Source organism: Palaemon carinicauda, chromosome 29 (assembly GCF_036898095.1).
Source record: "Palaemon carinicauda isolate YSFRI2023 chromosome 29, ASM3689809v2, whole genome shotgun sequence".
In the NCBI taxonomy this organism is placed as follows: Eukaryota; Metazoa; Arthropoda; class Malacostraca; order Decapoda; family Palaemonidae; genus Palaemon; species Palaemon carinicauda.
This window is the reverse complement of record NC_090753.1, coordinates 67,206,026-67,225,443: the sequence shown is the minus strand read 5'-3', so window position 1 is coordinate 67,225,443 and position 19,418 is coordinate 67,206,026. Positions and strand designations below refer to the sequence as shown.

Genomic DNA, 19,418 nt, shown 5'->3' with positions numbered 1-19,418 from the left:
ACAAAAAAATTTCGCCATTGTCGCTAATTTCATTTTAACAGTGTGATAAATCAATCGATTTGAATAGTAGATTTATTTTAAAGCTTTTACAATTTATTTATGAAGCTTTTATCCTCATCAACTTGTATATATTCAATGTACAATTTATCTGATAACGAACCTGTACAAAAAAATTCTTGTTGTTTCTGTGATCATTTTAACAACGTGATTGGTTAGTCGATTTGAATAGTAGATTTATTTTAAAGCTTTTACAATTTATTTATGAAGCTTTTATCCACATCAACTCTTATATTTTCAATGTACAATTTATCTGATAACGAACCTGTACAAAAAAATGTCGCCATTGTTGCTAATTTCATTTTAACAGTGTGATAAATCCATCGATTTGAGTTGTAGATTTATTTTAAAGCTTTTTTAATTTATTCTTAAAGCTTTTACGCACATCAACTTGTATATATTCAATGTACAATTTATCTAATAACGAACCTGTACAAAAACATGTCGCCATTGTCGCTAATTTCCAAAAGGTGGAATTTGTTAATCAAAACAAAACAAACGATTCTGATGTTCGATTTAAGTTCTTTTGTTAATTGTGAACTTATTATCCATCTATAGTAAGTTAACAGTAAAATTTAGTGAAGTTTTAAAGTTGTTCGACTTATTATTGAGAGTTTTATTCAGGATTTATATCAATATAACCTTTTTCTTAACGTATATAAGCCAAGAACATATGCCTGGGTAATCGTTGTTGAGCCTTTTGTCTATTCGCTATATCTATTCTATTCTATTTCACCTTAATTGTTTAAAGTTACTTTTTTAATATTTTATCGCTTATGAATATAAGTAGAAAGCTATCTGTCTGTCTTATTGGATTGTATGTATCATTACGGCTAACTTAGAATATGGCAGTGATAAGGGGTGTCGCATGGGCCCTCCCCCCCCCCCCCCCCCCGTTAGGTAAGTAGGTAAGGACACAGATTGTAGGGTAGGTTAGGGGGAAGGAGCCTTTGTATATATGCAGCCAGTTCCTCGCAAGTTGATTAAAAATGGTCATCGACTAACCTAAACTTTCCCTCCTAACCTAACCTACAAGCCGTGTCCTTACCTACTTACCTAACGGGTAAGTTAGACATAATAAAACATACAGGTGGGTGCTATCATACATACACCCCCTGGGGGGAAAATTTAGGTCAGTTGTCCATTTTTAATCCATACGAGAGGAACTGGCCGCTGTTGTACAAAGACCCTGTTTTATTTCATGCTCGTATTCTGAAATGTATTTCCATTGTAAACCTTTGGGTACTGAACTTGGCATTTAATTACAACATAGCCTGCTTTAGAACCTTGTTGAAATATGATTTTGCATACTTATTTACCGGTGTTTCAGATGAATTCAATTTTTATTACTGTGGGCGATTGGAAGTTTTGGAGTGAAGGCATAATTTCCCCAAGCGTGGATGAATATTCTGCAAAGAAGCTTATGATTAATTGTGCCGTTATGACGATTTTTAACTATTGTAACGATTAATGGTGGTACTACCATGATTGAGTACCGGGGGGGGGAGAGGGGGGCTGGGTTAGTATGTATGATAGTGGCCACCTGTATGTATGATGACGGCCGACTAAGAATACGCAGAATAGGGGGTGCAATCCTCCCCCGTTTGGTAAGTAGGTAAGGACATGTCATGTAGATTAGGTTAGTTGGAGTCCATTTTCTATGCACGTGGGAAGAACTGGCTCCTGATATACAAAGGCTCCAAGTACTGTACAGTTCCCCCACTAAAGATTTCAGGTTTGTATGGTTAAGAAAAATACCAATTAAAAATTTTGATATTGGAACCATTATAAATAAGTTTTAATTTTTTTACTAGTACTCTAGCAATAGCATACTGCTAGAGTACATACATACATACATATACCAAAGGCACTTCCCCCAATTTTGGGGGGTAGCTGACATCAACAAGAAACAAAACAAAAAAGCGGACCTCTACTCTCTAGGCTGGAGGAACGTAGAGAGTAGAGGTCCCCTTTTTTGTTTTGTTTCTTGTTGATGTCGGCTACCCCCCAAAATTGGGGGAAGTGCCTTTGGTATATGTATGTATGTATGTACTCTAGCACTATGAAGTTCTTTAGAAAGAAAGCAAGCAGAGAAATGGAGTGTATCTATACTAGAACTAACTCTTGATCGAAAAAAAAATTGATTAATACAGTACCGGTAATGCCCTTTTTCTTTTTACAGGTTTTGAACACTGATGCAGCAAGTGAGTGCAGAAAGTCTTGATCGTCAGAAATGGCAGAACGTGAAGCGTATCCAATTATTTCCTTCATTGTCATGGATCGAACTTTTGTTTTATTTTACCTCATTTTGGGGTGGAACGGCTTATAGTTTATACAGATTTTATCGCACCTCACAAAGTAAGTTGCTGTTCTCTTTTAAGAGTATTGTATATATTGTTATAATGTGTTCAAGTCAATATAAACGCATGTTTGGTAGTAAACAGTTGCCTCTTAATTGATAAGAGATTTTTACTGAATAGAACTTGAACTATAGGAGGTTAAATTTTCACCTTGAATTTCAGTCTTTACACAATCAAAATTAATTTTTCATTTTTCTGGTTGCAAACATCTCTGTTGGCTTTACATTCATTGATTGAATAATTTGATATGGATATTTATTGTAGAGTTTTTTTTTTTATCAAGTAGATTTGTTGTATTGAATTAAAAGCTCAAGATATTGACCACGGGCGAAATCCAATCGAGGACCGTTGCGTCAATAGGCGTAGGAGGAGATGATGATGATATGTGCTGTGGTAAAAGAAGCTTAATGTTGTCAGTATGTGATGTCTGTCATTTTTTATATAAACTGGATTACAAGTAGGTGAGAGAAAGTTATTTTATGCTAATTTAAAAAAAGAAAAAAAAGGTTATCAGGGTGCTTCCATTCGTTTTCCACATTTTCTTGTAGGGTTTCTCTATTTCATTATGTTTCATGTATAGTGGGAGCTAAGATCGTTCAGTGATTTCTGTACATTATACTACAGGTATTGTTTCCTGTTTGACCTTTTTAAAGCAAAATATTAAGATGCCTTAATTTTAGGGTATGTGGGTATGATGGTTAATTTTAATCTTTATTCATGATCAGAGTTATTTCTTGTTCAAGAGTCCTTTTTGTAGCATTGTGTCATTGTTAAGATAACAGAAAAGCTTTACTTTAATATAATGAATATGGTCAAGATAGCTAACAGCTTTTGACCTATGGGAAAGAAGCATTGCTGTTATGTCAGACTTTGATATTTGAATTTTCAATATTAATCTTACCCGATGATCATGTAGCTGTCAACTCTGTTGCCCGACAGAAAAATCTAAGGTCGGGATACGCCAGCGATCGCTATACAGGTGGGGGTGTACACAACAGCGCCATCTGTCGAGTAGGTACTTAGGTACTTCTTGTCAACAAGAACTCAATTTTTCCTCTGTCGTGCCACCGGCAAGACCTACTTGGATACGCTGTTGTTTCTGGAGTTGTTTTTCACGATTTTGGTGATGTATTCGCTCTAGATTTTAGCCTTCGCTATTCAGGAACCTTTATCATTAGCTTTTCAAGCTTTTTGATTAGATTTGGATTAATTGTTAATGAACTTTGCTAGATTTTGGATTTCCCCCTTGACTATTTCTAGAATTCAAGATGTCTGACCATTCTCAAGTCCCTAAGTACAGGCAGTGTAGCGTTAGGGCTTGTTCTAGGCGTCTTCCGAAGGCCTCCATAGATCCTCACACCGTTTGTTCCAATTGTAGGGGTAAATCCTGTCAATTGGAAGATCGATGTGAGGAATGCGCTGGGCTTTCGGAATTCGATTTTAACGAATTCCTAAAGAATGCACGTAGGCTAGAGAAGGATAGGATCAGGAGGAGTTCTTCTCGCTCTTTTGATTTTTCCTCTCCCCATGCCCCTCAACCTACTCCTTCCCCTGTAGTGGTGACTCCCGACCCTGCTACTAGTGCTCAACCCTCCATGGCGGACATGATGCGTGCCATTCAGGCTCTTGGTGACAGAGTGGAGTCATTAGCTAATGACCGGAATCAACTTTTGTCAGACGTCAAAGAGTTGAAAGCGCAAAGTGCAGTGGGAAGTGTAGTGAGTGCAAGTGAAGTGAAAAGTGTCAGTCTCAGTGTTGCGCATGAGGGTACATCTGTTCGAGCCAGTCGTCCTCCCAGTCCGGGACCTCTTGCAAGCTCCCAAGCCCAGGGGAGAAGCAATGTCGAAGGACCAAAGGGTTCGACAGGCCTTGATCAGCGTACGGATGTACCCTCAGTGGTTGCGGACGTATCTGTCAGAGATCGTCCCATCCACAAACAGACGAATGAGCCCTATCATTCCTCGTCTGTGGAAGAAGTTTCGAGGAAGAAACGTTGGACCAAGGTCTCACGACCTCTCAAGCGTAAGGTCCCTTCCGAGCGAGTCCAACGGCCCAGGTGTAGCCACTGGGTCAGTTCGGACTCGCCGCAGTCTTCCGAAGACTGCACACCTCCCAAGAGAGGTAGAGTGGTTCCGCAGCAGGCAACTACTCCGTCTTTTGCCGCACCAACCACGGTAGACCCTAAGTGGTCCATGCTGCAGACTATGCAGTCTCAGCTTGCTTCCTTCATGCAGGAGTATCGTGCTGAGAAGGTTGACACTGCACCAGTTAACCTACAACCTGCCACGGTTGTGCGCTCAGCAGATACTGCGGCTGCCTGCTCCCACACTCCACCTGTGAGAGCTCCACCACCGATGCGCAGTCGACCCTGCCAGACGCATGTTCATGCTGCACCCTCCGTTGACATGCGTGAGCTACCGCATCAGCAGTGGGAAGGTGCTGTCGAGCTGCCGTGTTTTGACGCAATGCGGCATGCTCCACAACCCATGCGGCATGCTCCGCAACCCATGCGGCATGCTCCGCAACTCACGGCAGTCCCTCCCATGCACCAGCACTCCGCTTTTGTTGTTGCCAGCTCGCAGACTGACCAGCAGCGGCATGATGTTGGATCCGCAGCAGCTACGCATGCACCCGTGCTGCCGGATTCAGCCGTTCAGCTTTCTGCTCCACCTTTGCCACTTCCTCCTCAGCTTTCGGATGATGGAGTATCTGATGACAACGAAGCTGCGCATTTGGACGATCCGCACTCCGACTTAGAAGAACCCAAGTCTACGCCTCCCTCCTTAGACTTTAGGAAAGTCCTTGCCCTGTTCAGGGATTTGTATCCGGAACAGTTTGTGTCTGCAACCCCTCGCTCTCCTCCCTCCGAGTTTGCTTTAGGCATGCAGTCAGCAGCTCCTGCCTTCACCAAACTTGTACTCGCACGCTCATCCAAGAGAGCTTTGAGGGTTATGGGAGAGTGGTTGCAGTCCAAGAAGCAGCTGGGAAAGACTGCTTTCATCTTTCCGCCTACCAAGCTTGCTTCCAAATCTAGCGTCTGGTATGCCACGGGAGAGGAACCCGGCTTGGGAGTTCCTGCCTCTGCCCAGGGCGACTTCTCAAGTCTGGTTGACTCTCCCCGCAGGCTGGCTATGAGACGATCTAAGATTTGCTGGTCCTTTTCTGACATGGATCATCTGTTGAAGGGAGTTTTTCGTGCTTTTGAGATCTTCAACTTCCTCGATTGGTGTTTGGGAGCGTTAAGCAGAAAGACTTCCCCTTCGGATAAGGACTCTGCCATGCTTATCATGTCTAGCATGGACAAAGCCATTCGGGATGGGTCTGGTGAGCTTGCGGCTTCGTACGTGTCGGGAGTGCTTAAGAAGAGAGACCATCTTTGCTCCTTCTTGTCGGCTGGGATCACTCCTTGCCAGAAGTCAGAGTTGTTGTTTGCTCCGCTTTCCAAGTGTCTCTTTCCGGAAGAGCTGATCAAGGGGATGGCTGCCTCGTTGATCCAGAAGGATACCCATGACCTGGTGGCGTCCTCCGCACGTAAGGCCAAAGCTTTACCTTCCGTGCCTAGACCTAGGATGGACACACCAGCGTCTAGGTTCATCCCGCCCTTTCGTGGCAGAACCTCCAGCAGCGGAGGTACCCGTGCCGACAGTCATCGTGGCAAATCGAAGAAGGGTTCCAAGTCCTCAAAAGGCAGGATCTGACTGCCTACCTCTCCAGACAGCAGTGGGAGCCAGGCTCAAGAACTTCTGGCAGGCTTGGGAGAACAGAGGTGCAGACGCTCAGTCTGTGAAGTTGCTAAGGGAGGGGTACAGGATTCCGTTCTGCCGCAGTCCCCCTCTAGCAACTTCTCCCATCAACCTCTCTCCCAACTACAAGGAGAAGGACAAGAGGCTAGCGTTGCAACAAGAGGTGTCGCTCTTGCTACAAAAGGGAGCGGTAGTCATAGTCCGGGACCATCAATCCCCGGGCTTCTACAACCGTCTCTTCCTGGTAGCGAAGAAGACAGGAGGTTGGAGACCGGTGCTGGACGTCAGTGCTCTCAATGCTTTTGTCACCAAGCAGACGTTCACAATGGAGACGACGAAGTCGGTCCTAGCAGCGGTCAGGAAGGAAGACTGGATGGTCTCGTTAGACCTGAAAGACGCATACTTTCACGTCCCCGTCCATCCAGACTCCCAACCTTTCCTAAGGTTCGTCTTTGGAAAGGTCGTGTACCAGTTCCAAGCCCTGTGCTTTGGCCTAAGCACGGCACCTCTTGTGTTTACCAAACTGATGAGGAATATTGCCAAATTCCTTCACTTGGCAGACATCAGAGCCTCCCTCTATTTGGACGACTGGCTTTTAAGAGCTTCGTCAAGTCGTCGCTGTCTGGAGAATCTCAGATGGACTATGGATCTGACCAAGGAATTGGGTCTCCTGGTCAATATAGAGAAGTCCCAACTCGTCCCATCCCAAACCATTGTCTATCTAGGTATGGAGATTCAGAGTCGAGCTTTTCGGGCTTTTCCGTCGGCCCCCAGGATCAGTCAAGCCCTAGAATGCATCCAGAGCATGCTGAGAAGGAACCGATGTTCAGTCAGGCAGTGGATGAGTCTAACAGGGACACTTTCATCGCTGGCCCAGTTCATCGAGTTAGGGAGACTCCACCTCCGCCCCCTTCAGTATCATCTAGCTGCTCACTGGAGAAAGGACATGACGCTAGAGGCGGTCTCAGTGCCTATTTCCGAAGAGATGAGGTCTACACTGACGTGGTGGAAGAACAGCATTCTTCTCAAGGAAGGTCTACCATTGGCTGTTCAGACCCCCGACCACCGTCTCTTCTTGGACGCATCGGACACGGGCTGGGGTGCGACACTGGACGGACAGGAATGCTCGGGCACGTGGAATCAGGAGCAAAGAACACTTCACATCAATTGCAAGGAGCTATTGGCAGTTCATCTGGCCTTGATAAACTTCAAGTCCCTCCATCTAAGCAAGGTGGTGGAGGTGAACTCCGACAACACCACAGCCTAGGCGTACATCTCCAAGCAAGGAGGGACTCATTCGAGGAAGTTGTTCGAGATCGCAAGGGACCTCCTCACTTGGTCAAAAGATCGAAAGATTTCGCTGGTAACGAGGTTCATTCAGGGCGACATGAATGTCATGGCAGATCGCCTCAGCCGGAAGGGTCAGGTCATCCCCACAGAGTGGACCCTTCACAAGAATGTTTGCAGCAGACTATGGGCCCTGTGGGGTCAGCCCACCTTAGATCTATTCGCTACCTCGATGACCAAGAGGCTCCCGATGTATTGTTCTCCGATTCCAGACCCAGCAGCAGTTCACGTGGATGCCTTTCTTCTGGATTGGTTCCATCTAGACCTGTATGCGTTCCCTCCGTTCAAGATTGTCAACAGGGTACTACAGAAGTTCGCCTCTCACGAAGGGACACGGTTGACGTTGGTTGCTCCCCTCTGGCCCGCGAGAGAATGGTTCACCGAGGTACTGCAATGGCTAGTGGACGTTCCCAGGACTCTTCTTCTAAGAGTGGACCTTCTGCGTCAGCCGCACGTAAAGAAGGTACACCCAAGCCTCCACGCTCTTCGTCTGACTGCCTTCAGACTATCGAAAGACTCTCAAGAGCTAGAGGCTTTTCGAAGGAGGCAGCCAGAGCGATTACCAGAGCAAGGAGGACATCCACTCTCAAAGTCTACCAGTCAAAATGGGAAGTCTTCCGAAGCTGGTGCAAGGCGAATGCAGTTTCCTCAACCAGTACCTCTGTAACGCAGATAGCTGACTTCCTTTTACATCTAAGGAATGTAAGATCCCTATCAGCTCCTACGATCAAAGGTTACAGAAGCATGTTGGCAGCGGTCTTCCGCCACAGAGGCTTAGATCTTTCCACCAACAAAGATCTACAGGACCTCCTTAAGTCTTTTGAGACCTCAAAGGAGCGTCGGTTGGCCACACCAGGCTGGAACCTAGACGTGGTTTTAAGGTTCCTGATGTCAGCAAGGTTCGAACCACTTCAATCAGCCTCTTTTAAGGATCTCACAATGAAGACTCTTTTCCTCGTTTGCTTAGCAACAGCTAAAAGAGTCAGTGAGATTCACGCCTTCAGCAGGAACATAGGTTTTACATCTGAGACGGCTACATGTTCCTTGCAGCTTGGTTTTTTAGCTAAAAACGAGCTTCCTTCTCGTCCTTGGCCCAAGTCGTTCGAGATCCCAAGCCTGTCCAACTTGGTTGGGAACAAACTAGAGAGAGTACTTTGCCCAGTAAGAGCTCTTAAGTACTATTTAAGACGTACAAAGCCATTACGAGGACAATCAGAAGCTTTATGGTGTTCTATCAAGAAACCTGCTTTACCGATGTCTAGGAACGCAGTTTCTTATTACATCAGGCTTTTGATTAGAGAGGCCCATTCTCATCTGAAGGAAGAAGACCTTGCTTTGCTGAAGGTAAGGACACATGAAGTTAGGGCTGTCGCTACTTCAGTGGCCTTCAAACAGAACCGTTCTCTGCAGAGTGTTATGGATGCAACCTATTGGAGAAGCAAGTCAGTGTTCGCATCATTTTACCTCAAAGATGTCCAGTCTCTTTACGAGAACTGCTACACCCTGGGACCATTCGTAGCAGCGAGTGCAGTAGTAGGTGAGGGCTCAACCACTACATTCCCATAATCCCATAACCTTTTTTAATCTTTCTCTTGAAATGCTTTTTATTGTTGTTTTTTGGGTTGTACGGAAGGCTAAGAAGCCTTCCGCATCCTGGTTGATTTGGCGGGTGGTCAAATTCTTTCTTGAGAAACACCTAGGTTAGAGGTTGTGATGAGGTCCTTTAGTATGGGTTGCAGCCCTTCATACTTCAGCACCTAGGAGTCGCTCAGCATCCTAAGAGGATCGCTAGGCTCAGTAAGGAAGACGTACTTAAAAAGGCAGAGTAATGGTTCAAGTCGACTTCCTTACCAGGTACTTATTTATTTTATGTTTGTTATTTTGAATAACTGCTAAAATGAAATACGGGATACTTAGCTTCTAATGTTAACATGTATGCTGGTCTCCACCCACCCCCCTGGGTGTGAATCAGCTACATGATCATCGGGTAAGATTAATATTGAAAAATGTTATTTTCCTTAGTAAAATAAATTTTTGAATATACTTACCCGATGATCATGAATTTAAGGACCCTCCCTTCCTCCCCATAGAGAACCAGTGGACCGAGGAGAAAATTGAGTTCTTGTTGACAAGAAGTACCTAAGTACCTACTCGACAGATGGCGCTGCTGTGTACACCCCCACCTGTATAGCGATCGCTGGCGTATCCCGACCTTAGATTTTTCTGTCGGGCAACAGAGTTGACAGCTACATGATCATCGGGTAAGTATATTCAAAAATTTATTTTACTAAGGAAAATAACATTTTAATTCTGAGCCAATATGGACCTGTGTATCATTCCAGAATTATTTTAAATATACTTGTGTCATCTAGCATCAAAAATGAATGCTTGATGTTTTCAGAACTTATCGACAAGAAAATCGATTACTTTAACCTCATTTAGATGTATATAAGATTAGCTTTTGTTTATAAAAGTGACTTGCAGAGAATCAATCCTATTCTTCAACTTGAGATTCAAATGTCATCAATGAGCAGCAGACTAGTGAGAGGTTATTTTGCTGTTTCAATTTTAAACAAGCTCATATTATTATTACTAAGTAAGCTACAACCGTAGTAGGGAAAGCAAGAGGCTATAGTGGGTGGTCCTGGCTATGGTTTATAATCGCTTATGTAACTGTTTAGATAATTTTCTATCATCTCCAGCAAAGTATTTACCCCGTACAGTTCAGTACTAGTAGTGGCAGCTGAATATCAAATTGTAATTCTAATGAATAAAGATTTAGTTTATAGATGATTGCTGTGAAATTAGGTTTCTAGCACTATAATTGTTTTGTGGCTACTTTCCTTTTGGTAAGGGTAGAAGAGACTCTTTAGCTATGGTAAGCAGCTCTTCTAGGAGAAGGACACTCCAAAATCAAACTAATGTTCTCTAGTCTTGGATAGTACCGTAGCCTCTGTACCATGGTCTTCACTGTCTTGGGGTGGGGTTCTCTTGCTTGAGGGTACACTCAGGCACACACTACAATCTTATTTCTCTTTTTCATGCATCAAGTTTTTACAGTCTATAGATGAAAGATCTGTTTTAATGTTGTTACTGTTCTTAAAATATTTTATGTTCATTACTTCTCGTAGTTTATTTCCTTATTTCCTTTCCTCACTGAGCTATTTTCCCTGTTGGAGCCCTTGGGCTTATAGTATCTTGATTTTCCTACTAGGGTTACTGCTTAGCAAGTAGTAATGATAATAATAGCAGCAGTATGAAATATTAACCTTTAATAATTTCCCATAATTCCTTAGTACTTCTGAAATACATTTTATTCCACATAATATATGGCACAAGCTATTGTCTCCCTGCATTTTAATGTTGTATTTTTTAAATTTTCCTTTAACATTTTATTTTTTTCAGGATGGGGCCAGTATTTAGATCTCACTACCGAAAACAGCTGGTTTGGAAAACTCCAAGATCTGACTGACAATGAGTGGTATGTTTGGCCGCCCATTTTACTTAGGTGCGGCCCATGGGCATTACTCCATGTTGTCTTAGCTCAGTTCATCAGAAAATATTATCCACAGGTAAGACTGGCTATCCTTTGATGAATTTAGCTAATGGATCCTCCATCCGAGGCCCTTTGCGTCAATAGGCATAGTACAGTAGATGATAATGACGAAGATTATATGAATTACTGTTTGTTCCAAAATACAAACCACGCTATTTACATAGGGTATTGCTTTCGGCATAGGTGAAATGGCGAGCCATTAGATTTTAAACGAGGGTTAACTACCCCTGCGCTAGTTAGCACGGGTAGGGGAGGGGTAGCTAGCTACTCCTTCCCCCTCACACACTGGTGAACTGATCCACTTCGCTTATGGCTCGGACGATGAACGGATGTCTCTGTTCCCGTCCTCACATGGCAGCCATTTATTGTTTTGTCTTTACTTAATTACTCACTTTCTTTACTCATGTACAGTATATATGTAAACATATTTTTATGTTTACGTATATATTTGAGTATAGAAATCAGTAAGTTTCCTTTTCAGTGTTCCTGAACCTGCGAGAGTGTTGTTTGACTACGGTCTCTCTCTCTCTCTGGAGGTCGTTCACCTTTTACTACGTTTCTACGATAGCTCCTCCTTTCGGGTGGAGTTGCTACACAGTACTTGTTATCTCAATTATTTTTTTATTATTAAAGCTTTTTAGAACGTTTCCCTTCGGGGTGTTTCGTTCTTACTTTTAGTGAACATTCTTTAATGAATTGCATAATTATATCTGTTATAATTCTGTTTTTGTTACAGTTCTCGCCCTTCCCCCTTCCCGTGAGTGTAGGTGGGGTTGACGGTTCTTGCCTGTTATGTAATTCTTGTGTTCTTTTCCCTCGGGTTTCCTCTTCGGAGTCTTCCCGGGGGAAGGAATATTAACTAATTACTTTTTATTTTCACAGTTAACGATCTGTTTTCCGTTTGCCTAATGTGACAACGAAGCAGAGCTGTCTTGTTGAGACTCGGGGAGTCGGCTGTTGCTGCCTCCTCTATAGGACTTCGTCAGGGGCGTGTCTCCTTCTCCTGGTAGTTCTCCCGAGGCACCTGACAGCTCTTCAGTTCATGTTAGAACTCTCAGGAGGTTCGCCTCCTTGGGTGGGTAACTTCCCTTCCGAGGGAGGTTACCTGTCCAGGTTTGAGTTTCTTTCCCTTTCGGGGGAAACTTCTCTTACCTTTGATAATTATATGTTCCTGGTCCTCCGGCGGTTTTGCTCTTGTGAGCGACCCCTTTTTTAACCTTGCTCAAGGGGCTGAGCGGTTACTTCTCGGCCCATGGTTTTTGTGCAACTATGCTCTTGGTGCTGAGCGGTCTCACCTGCAGCTACGCTCAAGGGGCTAAGCAGCTGCAGGAGCGCCTCTTCGGAGGTTGGATCCTAAGTCACTGGCTGACCCTTCGGCCCTTGGGCTCCATCTTCAGTCTCTTCTACGAAGTTTTCCTCTCTCGTTCGCGAGATAGGACACTCATAGAGACTCTTCTTTGTAGGACTCCTTCTGCTGTTGTTGCTGAAGGGTCAGTCCCCTTTGGGGGAAAGCTGAGCCCTTCGGTCTCTCCTGCGAGTGTTTCTTCCCCGGGGGGGGGAAGTTCACCACAGAGACTCCTCTTCGGAGGTCTCCTTCTGCTGTTGTTGCTGTTGTTCCTGAGGGCTCAGTCCCCTTCGGGGGCAGCTGATGCCACATTCTCTCCTGCAAGTGCTTCTCCCCCTTGGGGGAGTTCACTCCAGAGACTCCTCTTCGGAGGTCTGATGATGGTGCTCCTGCCTGTGGTCGTCTTCATCTTCACCCTCCCCGCAGAGGGTCCTCCTGCGATCTCCTGTAGCCGAGTCTCGACGTAGATCTCCTGATTGCCAGCGCTCACCTGCATGCCAGCACTCACCTGCGCCCCGGAGTCCTTCTGTGCGCCAGCCCTCTTCAACTCGCCAGCGCACTTCTGGACGCCCTTTCCTGCTACTCGCCTTGGGCGCCAACGGTCTCCTGTACGCCCACGATCACCTGCGCGCCAGCACACATCTGCGCTCCCTTTTCTAATGTTTGCAATGCTCGCCAACATTCGCCCTCGCGCCCACGATCTTTGGATCTAGGAACAGGCAAGGAGATTGTTCCTTCTTTTACACCCTCGTTCGCCTGCTCGCCAGCGCACATCTGCTCGCCCTTTTTCCTGATGTGCTCAAGGCGCACCAGCGTTCTCCACGAGCTTCCAGATGTGGGTGGAGGCGAAAGTCTTGATTCCTTCACCTCCTCGCCGACGATCTTCTGTGCTCTAGATTTGACCGAATCTCTGAGCGCCCGCGCGCCCACGAGAAGTCTTCTGTTCTCGCTGATATCTTCTGGCCGCGCAATCACGCTTCATCGATCTCCTAGCGATCGCACGCAATTCTTCGCCTGCCCGCTAACGTTTTCAACGCGCCCACGCTTCAGATCGCCGTACACGGCCACGCGTTGGCTCTCCTGTTCGCGATCGGTCGCTACGCACCATCGCTCGCCAACGCGCCATCGCTTGCTAGCGCGAAATCGCTCGCCGATGCGCCATCTCCCGCAATGTACCATCGCTCGCCAACGCGCCATCGCTCACTTACACATTTTTTAGTCTTCCGACTGTCCCCACGCGCGCATGCGCAAACGTGTTCGTCCGCGCGCGAACCAACGATTGTACCATCGCGCGAGCGCCAAGGGCGATTTCGACCGCAATTCCCGTCAGGTTTTCGCAACACGGGCAACCCGGCGAGTGTTTCTGGAGCGCGTACATTCTTATCATCATAGTCACGATCTTCACCTCGTAAGCACAGAGCATGACATGTATAAACCATGAAAAATCTTCAGAAGAGTCTGGGTAACATTCTTCTCCCTCTTCAGGCAGGCCCCATCATCCCTCTCCTCAGGATCGCCCTATTCCCTTCCCTCCAACGGTGGCTGCTGACACTGCCTTTGTCAGTCGTCAACAGCGGGAATACTTCGAGATCATGGGGTAGCCTGATTTAGCTCTTCCTCTCCACCATTCCGTGCAACGGACCCTCCGGGGTTTTTCCCTCGGGAAACTCTCCGCCGGTCAGGTGACATTTTCATCTTCGGGAATCTTGAACCAGGAGGAAGCCGTGAAGGGTGCTAGGCCGGCCACCTCGTGGCTGATCGTCGAGCTTGAGTCTCTGGCCATCCGGTCGCGACCCGAGGTTTTATTCAAGGTAGCTCCGGGAAGGTTATGGAACTTTCCTCCTCTCGGACACATGCACCTTTCGTTTCCCGACACCAAGTGTCGAACTTGGGGACAAACTCGATGTTGAAGCATTGAGATGCAGTGACCGAGAGGCTTTCTCTCGTTGGTCCCTACCGTGGATTTCGGCAACCCAGACTCTCTCTTCTATCCTTGGAAGGGGCTTGTTTCAGCCCAAGGACAAGGAACGAGCAACTGAGAGGTGGGGAGAATCGTATCACGATTCGCTCCTCCAAGGCGCTTATTTCCAGTCCCTACAAGCCTCCAGCGCCTCAACTTCTACAGCCTCGTTCAGCCTAGGACATCAGAACTGGCACGGGCAGCTAGACAAGGTGTCTATGCAGCCTCCCCCCTCCCGTCGGGGACGAAGGGCAAGGAGCCCTTCTGGGAGGGCAATAATCTTAGAGGGGGCGGCCTAGGCCGCAAATGCTATGATTGGCAACCCCTACCTGCATCCCCCAGTGGGGGGGATGCCTGGATTTGCGCCTTCAAGTGGCAGCAACTCGGGGCCGATTCCTGAACGATCTCCATGATCAGCCAGGGGTTTCGTGTCTCGTTTCGTAGCATCTCTTCCTCCCCTGTCAGCGAATCCGGTGTTGCTGAGCCCCTATGCCATGGGATCGGCAAAGGGGCTAGCCCCTCGGGCAGAGGGCGAGACCATGCTCTAGAAGGATGCTCTCCAAGGTTCTTGGTGGCTCCTCCCAAGGTTCTTCAAACGACTTTTTCTTGAAGAAGCGCCTGAAGGCTGGCGACCCGCCATCGTCCTCTTATCCCTGACAAGTTTGTCGTACAAACTTCGGTGAGTGTGATACAACAGTTTCCATCAGACTTGTAGGGAAACCACAAGACTTCACGTGCATACTGGATCCGAGACAGGTACTTCCAGATCCCAGTCCATCCATCTTTACAGGAAGTACTTGGAATTCAGCCTAGGCAACAGATATACCAGTTCAAGGTGCGGTGCTTCGATCTTTCCTCAGCTCCGCAGGCTTTCACCAGGAAGTTTATCCCGAACCCTCATGTCCACATAGGAGCGGCATCCGCCTCCTTCGCTTTCTGGATGACTGGTTACCCGGGCGGTTTCGGTATCGACCCTTCTTCGACGCCTAAACAAGCCTCTGGGACTTTGCCAAGATCTAAGGATCATGGTAATCTCGAGAAGTTTTCTCTGTTTCCATCGCAACAACTAGTATATCTAGGCTTAATTTTAGTCTCCAATCTCCGTTAAGCCTTCCCTTCAGATGACAGGATAGCAAGGCGGAGGAGAGTAGGAGAACCTTTCCTCAGGCGAGGAGAGTCTCCAGCCCTTTTCTGGTTACGCCTCCTGGGTCACCTTCCTCCTTGACCCCTCTAGTCCCTAACACTCGCCTCGGAATGAGTCTCCTGCTTTGGCGACTCAAGTCCCGGTGGAATTAAGACCATGATTCCCCAGACATTCTGGTCCTATGGGACCTGCCGAACGAGGGATCCTGCAGTGATGGTTGACCTACGAAGCTTTTGCTGAAGAGTGGATCTTCTCGTCCCTCCTCCGCATTTGATGCTCTCCTCGGACACGTCAAAAAAGAAGGGGGGGGGACGTTCTGAACCAAAGGATCTCAAGCCTATGGCTAGAGCTAGAAGGGTACCTCCACATCAATTGGCTAGGGATGAAGGCCATATTCTGGCCATCAACAGGCCCCGGCGAGTCACTCCGTGAGCGACAACACCACGATAGTTGCTTTTCATCAAGCGGGGAGGTACTTTTTCATAACAGTCTCCCATCCTACAGTAGAGATACTGAGATGAGCCGAAGTCCGCTCAATACTTCTATCGGCTCGCTTCATTCCGGACAAGGAATGTGCTCTCCGACAGTCGGAACAGGGCATCGCAGGTAGAGAGTACCGAGTGGTCTTTGGAACCCCCAGTAGCCAGCAAGCTCGGACCTTGTGGTCCTGTTCGCGACGACCTTGAATTTCAAGCTGTCGCTGTACTTCTCCCCAGCCCCGGACCCCAAGGCACCCTGCCGAGATGTCTTCCCACATCGGTGGGACAACATCAACGTCTACGCCTTGCCACCGTTGGGTCTGTGGGGAAAGGGGGCTCAACAAGACCAAACTTTCAGTCAACCTGTCGGTGACTCTGATAGCTCCGCTACGGCATCAGGCAGAGTGGTTTTCGAACCTTCTGCATCTCTTGATGGAACTCCCGAGAGAGTTTTCCCCACGACAAGAGCTATAGCAACCACACCACTACATCTACCACAAGCCGTAGCTCTGCTTCGGCTCCATGCCTGGAGTCCATCCAGCATCTCACTGAGAGAAGCGTTCCGCGACAGGTCGCGGAGCGGATGTCTTGTCACCTGCGAAGTCATCTGCAGGAGTCCACCAGGCGAGGTGTAGAGTCCTCTGTGGTTGGTGTCGTGGGAGAGGTGTATCTCCTCTCGATGCCACTATTCCAGCGTTAGTGGAGTTATTGTCCATATGCAGGAGGAATTGCGCCTTTTGCTCTCGGCGGTAAAGCCTATCGCTCAGCCTCAAGCCTGGCCTTCAGGCTCTAAGGTTAGACAATTCCTCCTCACTGGATCTTTCTTCGCTCATACGAAGCTACGAACTTACCTGCACCCAGTCGGAAGTGAGACCTCCTCCATTGTACATGGCTCGGGTTCTTAGGGATCTTAAGGCTTCTCCCTGTGAACCAGTACGCTAGTCATTGGACAGGCACCTGAATTAGAAGACGGTGCTCCGGCTCGCTCTGGCTTCGGCCAAGCGTATCAGCGTACTTCATGGTCTCTCGTACGACTTCGCCCATTCAAGAGGATAGGGAGAGGTAACGTTCGGGTTCGTCCCTGAGTCGGTTTCTAGACTCAGATCTTGGAGTCCCAAACCTTCGGTTCGACTCCTTCAGGATTTCGAGTCTCCGTTCTGTAACAGATGACCCAGGCCTTCTCCTACTATGCCCAGCAAGGAGTCGGAGGTGTTATCTTAAAGAACAGCTGCAGTTCGTCCTCACGTGCAGCCCTGTTGGGGAGCACAGGAAGGACGAAGAGGAGGGTCACCAGGAATACCTTTGCAGCCTGGATTCTAGGACCATCCATCTCGCCCTGAATCCAGACCCTCCTCCGTCATGTAGCCTTAGAGCACTCGATGTCAGAGGCATCGCAACGTCTCTAAGAAGACTACTCTGTGACGCAGGTGCTACAAACTGGAGTCTGGAAGTGTCGGACAACCTTCACAGCTCACTACCTGCAGGACGTGACCCACAGGAGCCTCGATACGTTTTTCTATCGGCCTGTGGTGGCTACACAACAGCTGGTCTAATCTCAGGCTCCTTAATGGACTGGTAGCAGAAGGTTGGGGGCATTGTTACCCGGTGTCAGACTGCATGATTGAAAGAGTTATGTCTGGCCCTTACTTCTTTCTTCATCCTCCCCTCTCTTGGGGAAAGCAGCATCCTAGGTTCTCTGCATAGCTGACCTCAAACCTCTGCAGGTAAACCATGCTTCCTTGTGTTCCTAGTATTAAAATGATACTGTCGCGTCCCCTATACCCTGACGAGGTGGTATTGGGAAAGTCCTAGTCCAGAATTCCATCTAAAGATCTTCAGGTCGACTGCCTAGGACAAGTCACGCTTCTTCCTTCCACACACAAGCTTATGTAGGCCGCACACTCCTTGCGGAGCAAGGAACTTGCGAGATGCAGGGACTCTCTTTCACGAAGTGCTGCTCACTCGGATTCTGAGTCCCCGGGTAAAGCCAAAGCCAGTATGGCTGGGGACTTTCCACCCTTCCTAAGGGGTAAGTCACCCTATGTGAATAGCGTGGTTTGTATTTCGGTTACGGAACAAATGACAAATTATTATTATTATTATTATTACTTGCTAAGCTACAACCATAGTTGGGAAAGCAGGATGCTATAAGCCCAGGGGCTCCAACAGGGAAAATAGCTCAGTGAGGAAAGGAAAAAAGGAAAAATAATATATTTTAAGAAGAGCAACAATATTAAAATAAATATCACTTTATAAACTATAAAAACTTTAACAAAACAAGTGGAAGAGAAATAAGATATAAGATAGAACAGTGTGCCCGAGTGTACCCTCAAGCAAGAGAACTCTAACCCAAGACAGTGGAAGACCATGGTACAGAGGCTAAGGCACTACCCAAGATTAGAGAACAATGGTTTGATTTTGGAGTGTCCTTCTCCTAGAAGAGCTGCTTACCATAGCTAAAGAGTCTCTTCTACCCTTACAAAGAGGAAAGTGGCCACTGAACAATTACAGTGCAGTAAGAAGAATTGTTTGGTAATCTCAGTGTTCTCAGGTGTACGAGGACAGAGGAGAATATGTAACGAATAGGCTAGACTATTCGGTGTGTGAATATGTAGGCAAAGGGAAAATGAACCGTAACCAGAGAGAAGGATCCAATATAGTACTGTCTGGCCAGTCAAAAGACCCCATAACTCTCTAGTGGTAGTATCTCAACGGGTGGCTGGTGCCCTCGCCAGCCTACTACCTCTGAAAACGAGGGTTAACTACCCCTGCGCTAGTTAGCAGGGGTAGGGGAGGGGTAGCTAGCTACCCCTCCCCCCTCACACACTGGTGAACTGATTCACTTCGCTTAGAGGTAGGACTTGACTTGGGGGACAGGGCTGGCGGGCAAATATGTGTAAATAGCTAAGGTTTGTATGGTTAGGAAAAATACAAATAATCTCCGAATTTGTCATGTAATGCTGTACATATTATCCATTACCCTTTTATAACATTTGGTGTTAGATTTTTTTTTTTTTTAGTTATGTTGGTGGGATGATCAATTTATTTATTCATTTCATATAATTAGGACTGCATGTGCAAGAAGAGTTTGTGATCATTTCTTCTTTTATTTTTCAGCATCTGTGTAATTTCTACATTGTCTTCAGTGTATTCATAGCATTTCCATTAATCGGTTTAGTGGGCACGATGCTATGCTTCATCGTCCCTTTGATCATGTTCATCGTATTGTTAACCAGACTGAAACTCCTAGTATGGTTGACTTGGTGTCTCATACTTGTTCTTTTTAATACACAGTTCTTTATTTCTTATTTGGTAAGTATCAAGTGTTTTTGTACATATGAATTGGTGATGAAATGATTGAGAGAACAAAGATACGGATATTATTGTACTTGTAAGCTTCAGAATCATTGAAAATCAAAAACGTTAC

The 19,418-nt window shown here is 46.6% G+C and overlaps 1 protein-coding gene across 1 annotated transcript in view; it reads left to right on the top strand.

Annotated features, from left to right (window-relative positions):
• The first annotated feature begins 501 nt into the window (after window positions 1–501).
• LOC137622813 (protein-cysteine N-palmitoyltransferase HHAT-like) overlaps window positions 502–19,418 on the top strand; it is a 61,350-nt gene continuing 42,433 nt past the window's right edge. The window contains exons 1-4 of the mRNA XM_068353400.1: window positions 502–614; window positions 2,240–2,415; window positions 10,913–11,079; window positions 19,109–19,303. Coding sequence (XP_068209501.1) covers window positions 2,253–2,415; window positions 10,913–11,079; window positions 19,109–19,303 — 525 coding nt within the window. The 5' untranslated portion in view covers window positions 502–614; window positions 2,240–2,252. The remainder of the gene's footprint in view (window positions 615–2,239; window positions 2,416–10,912; window positions 11,080–19,108; window positions 19,304–19,418) is intronic.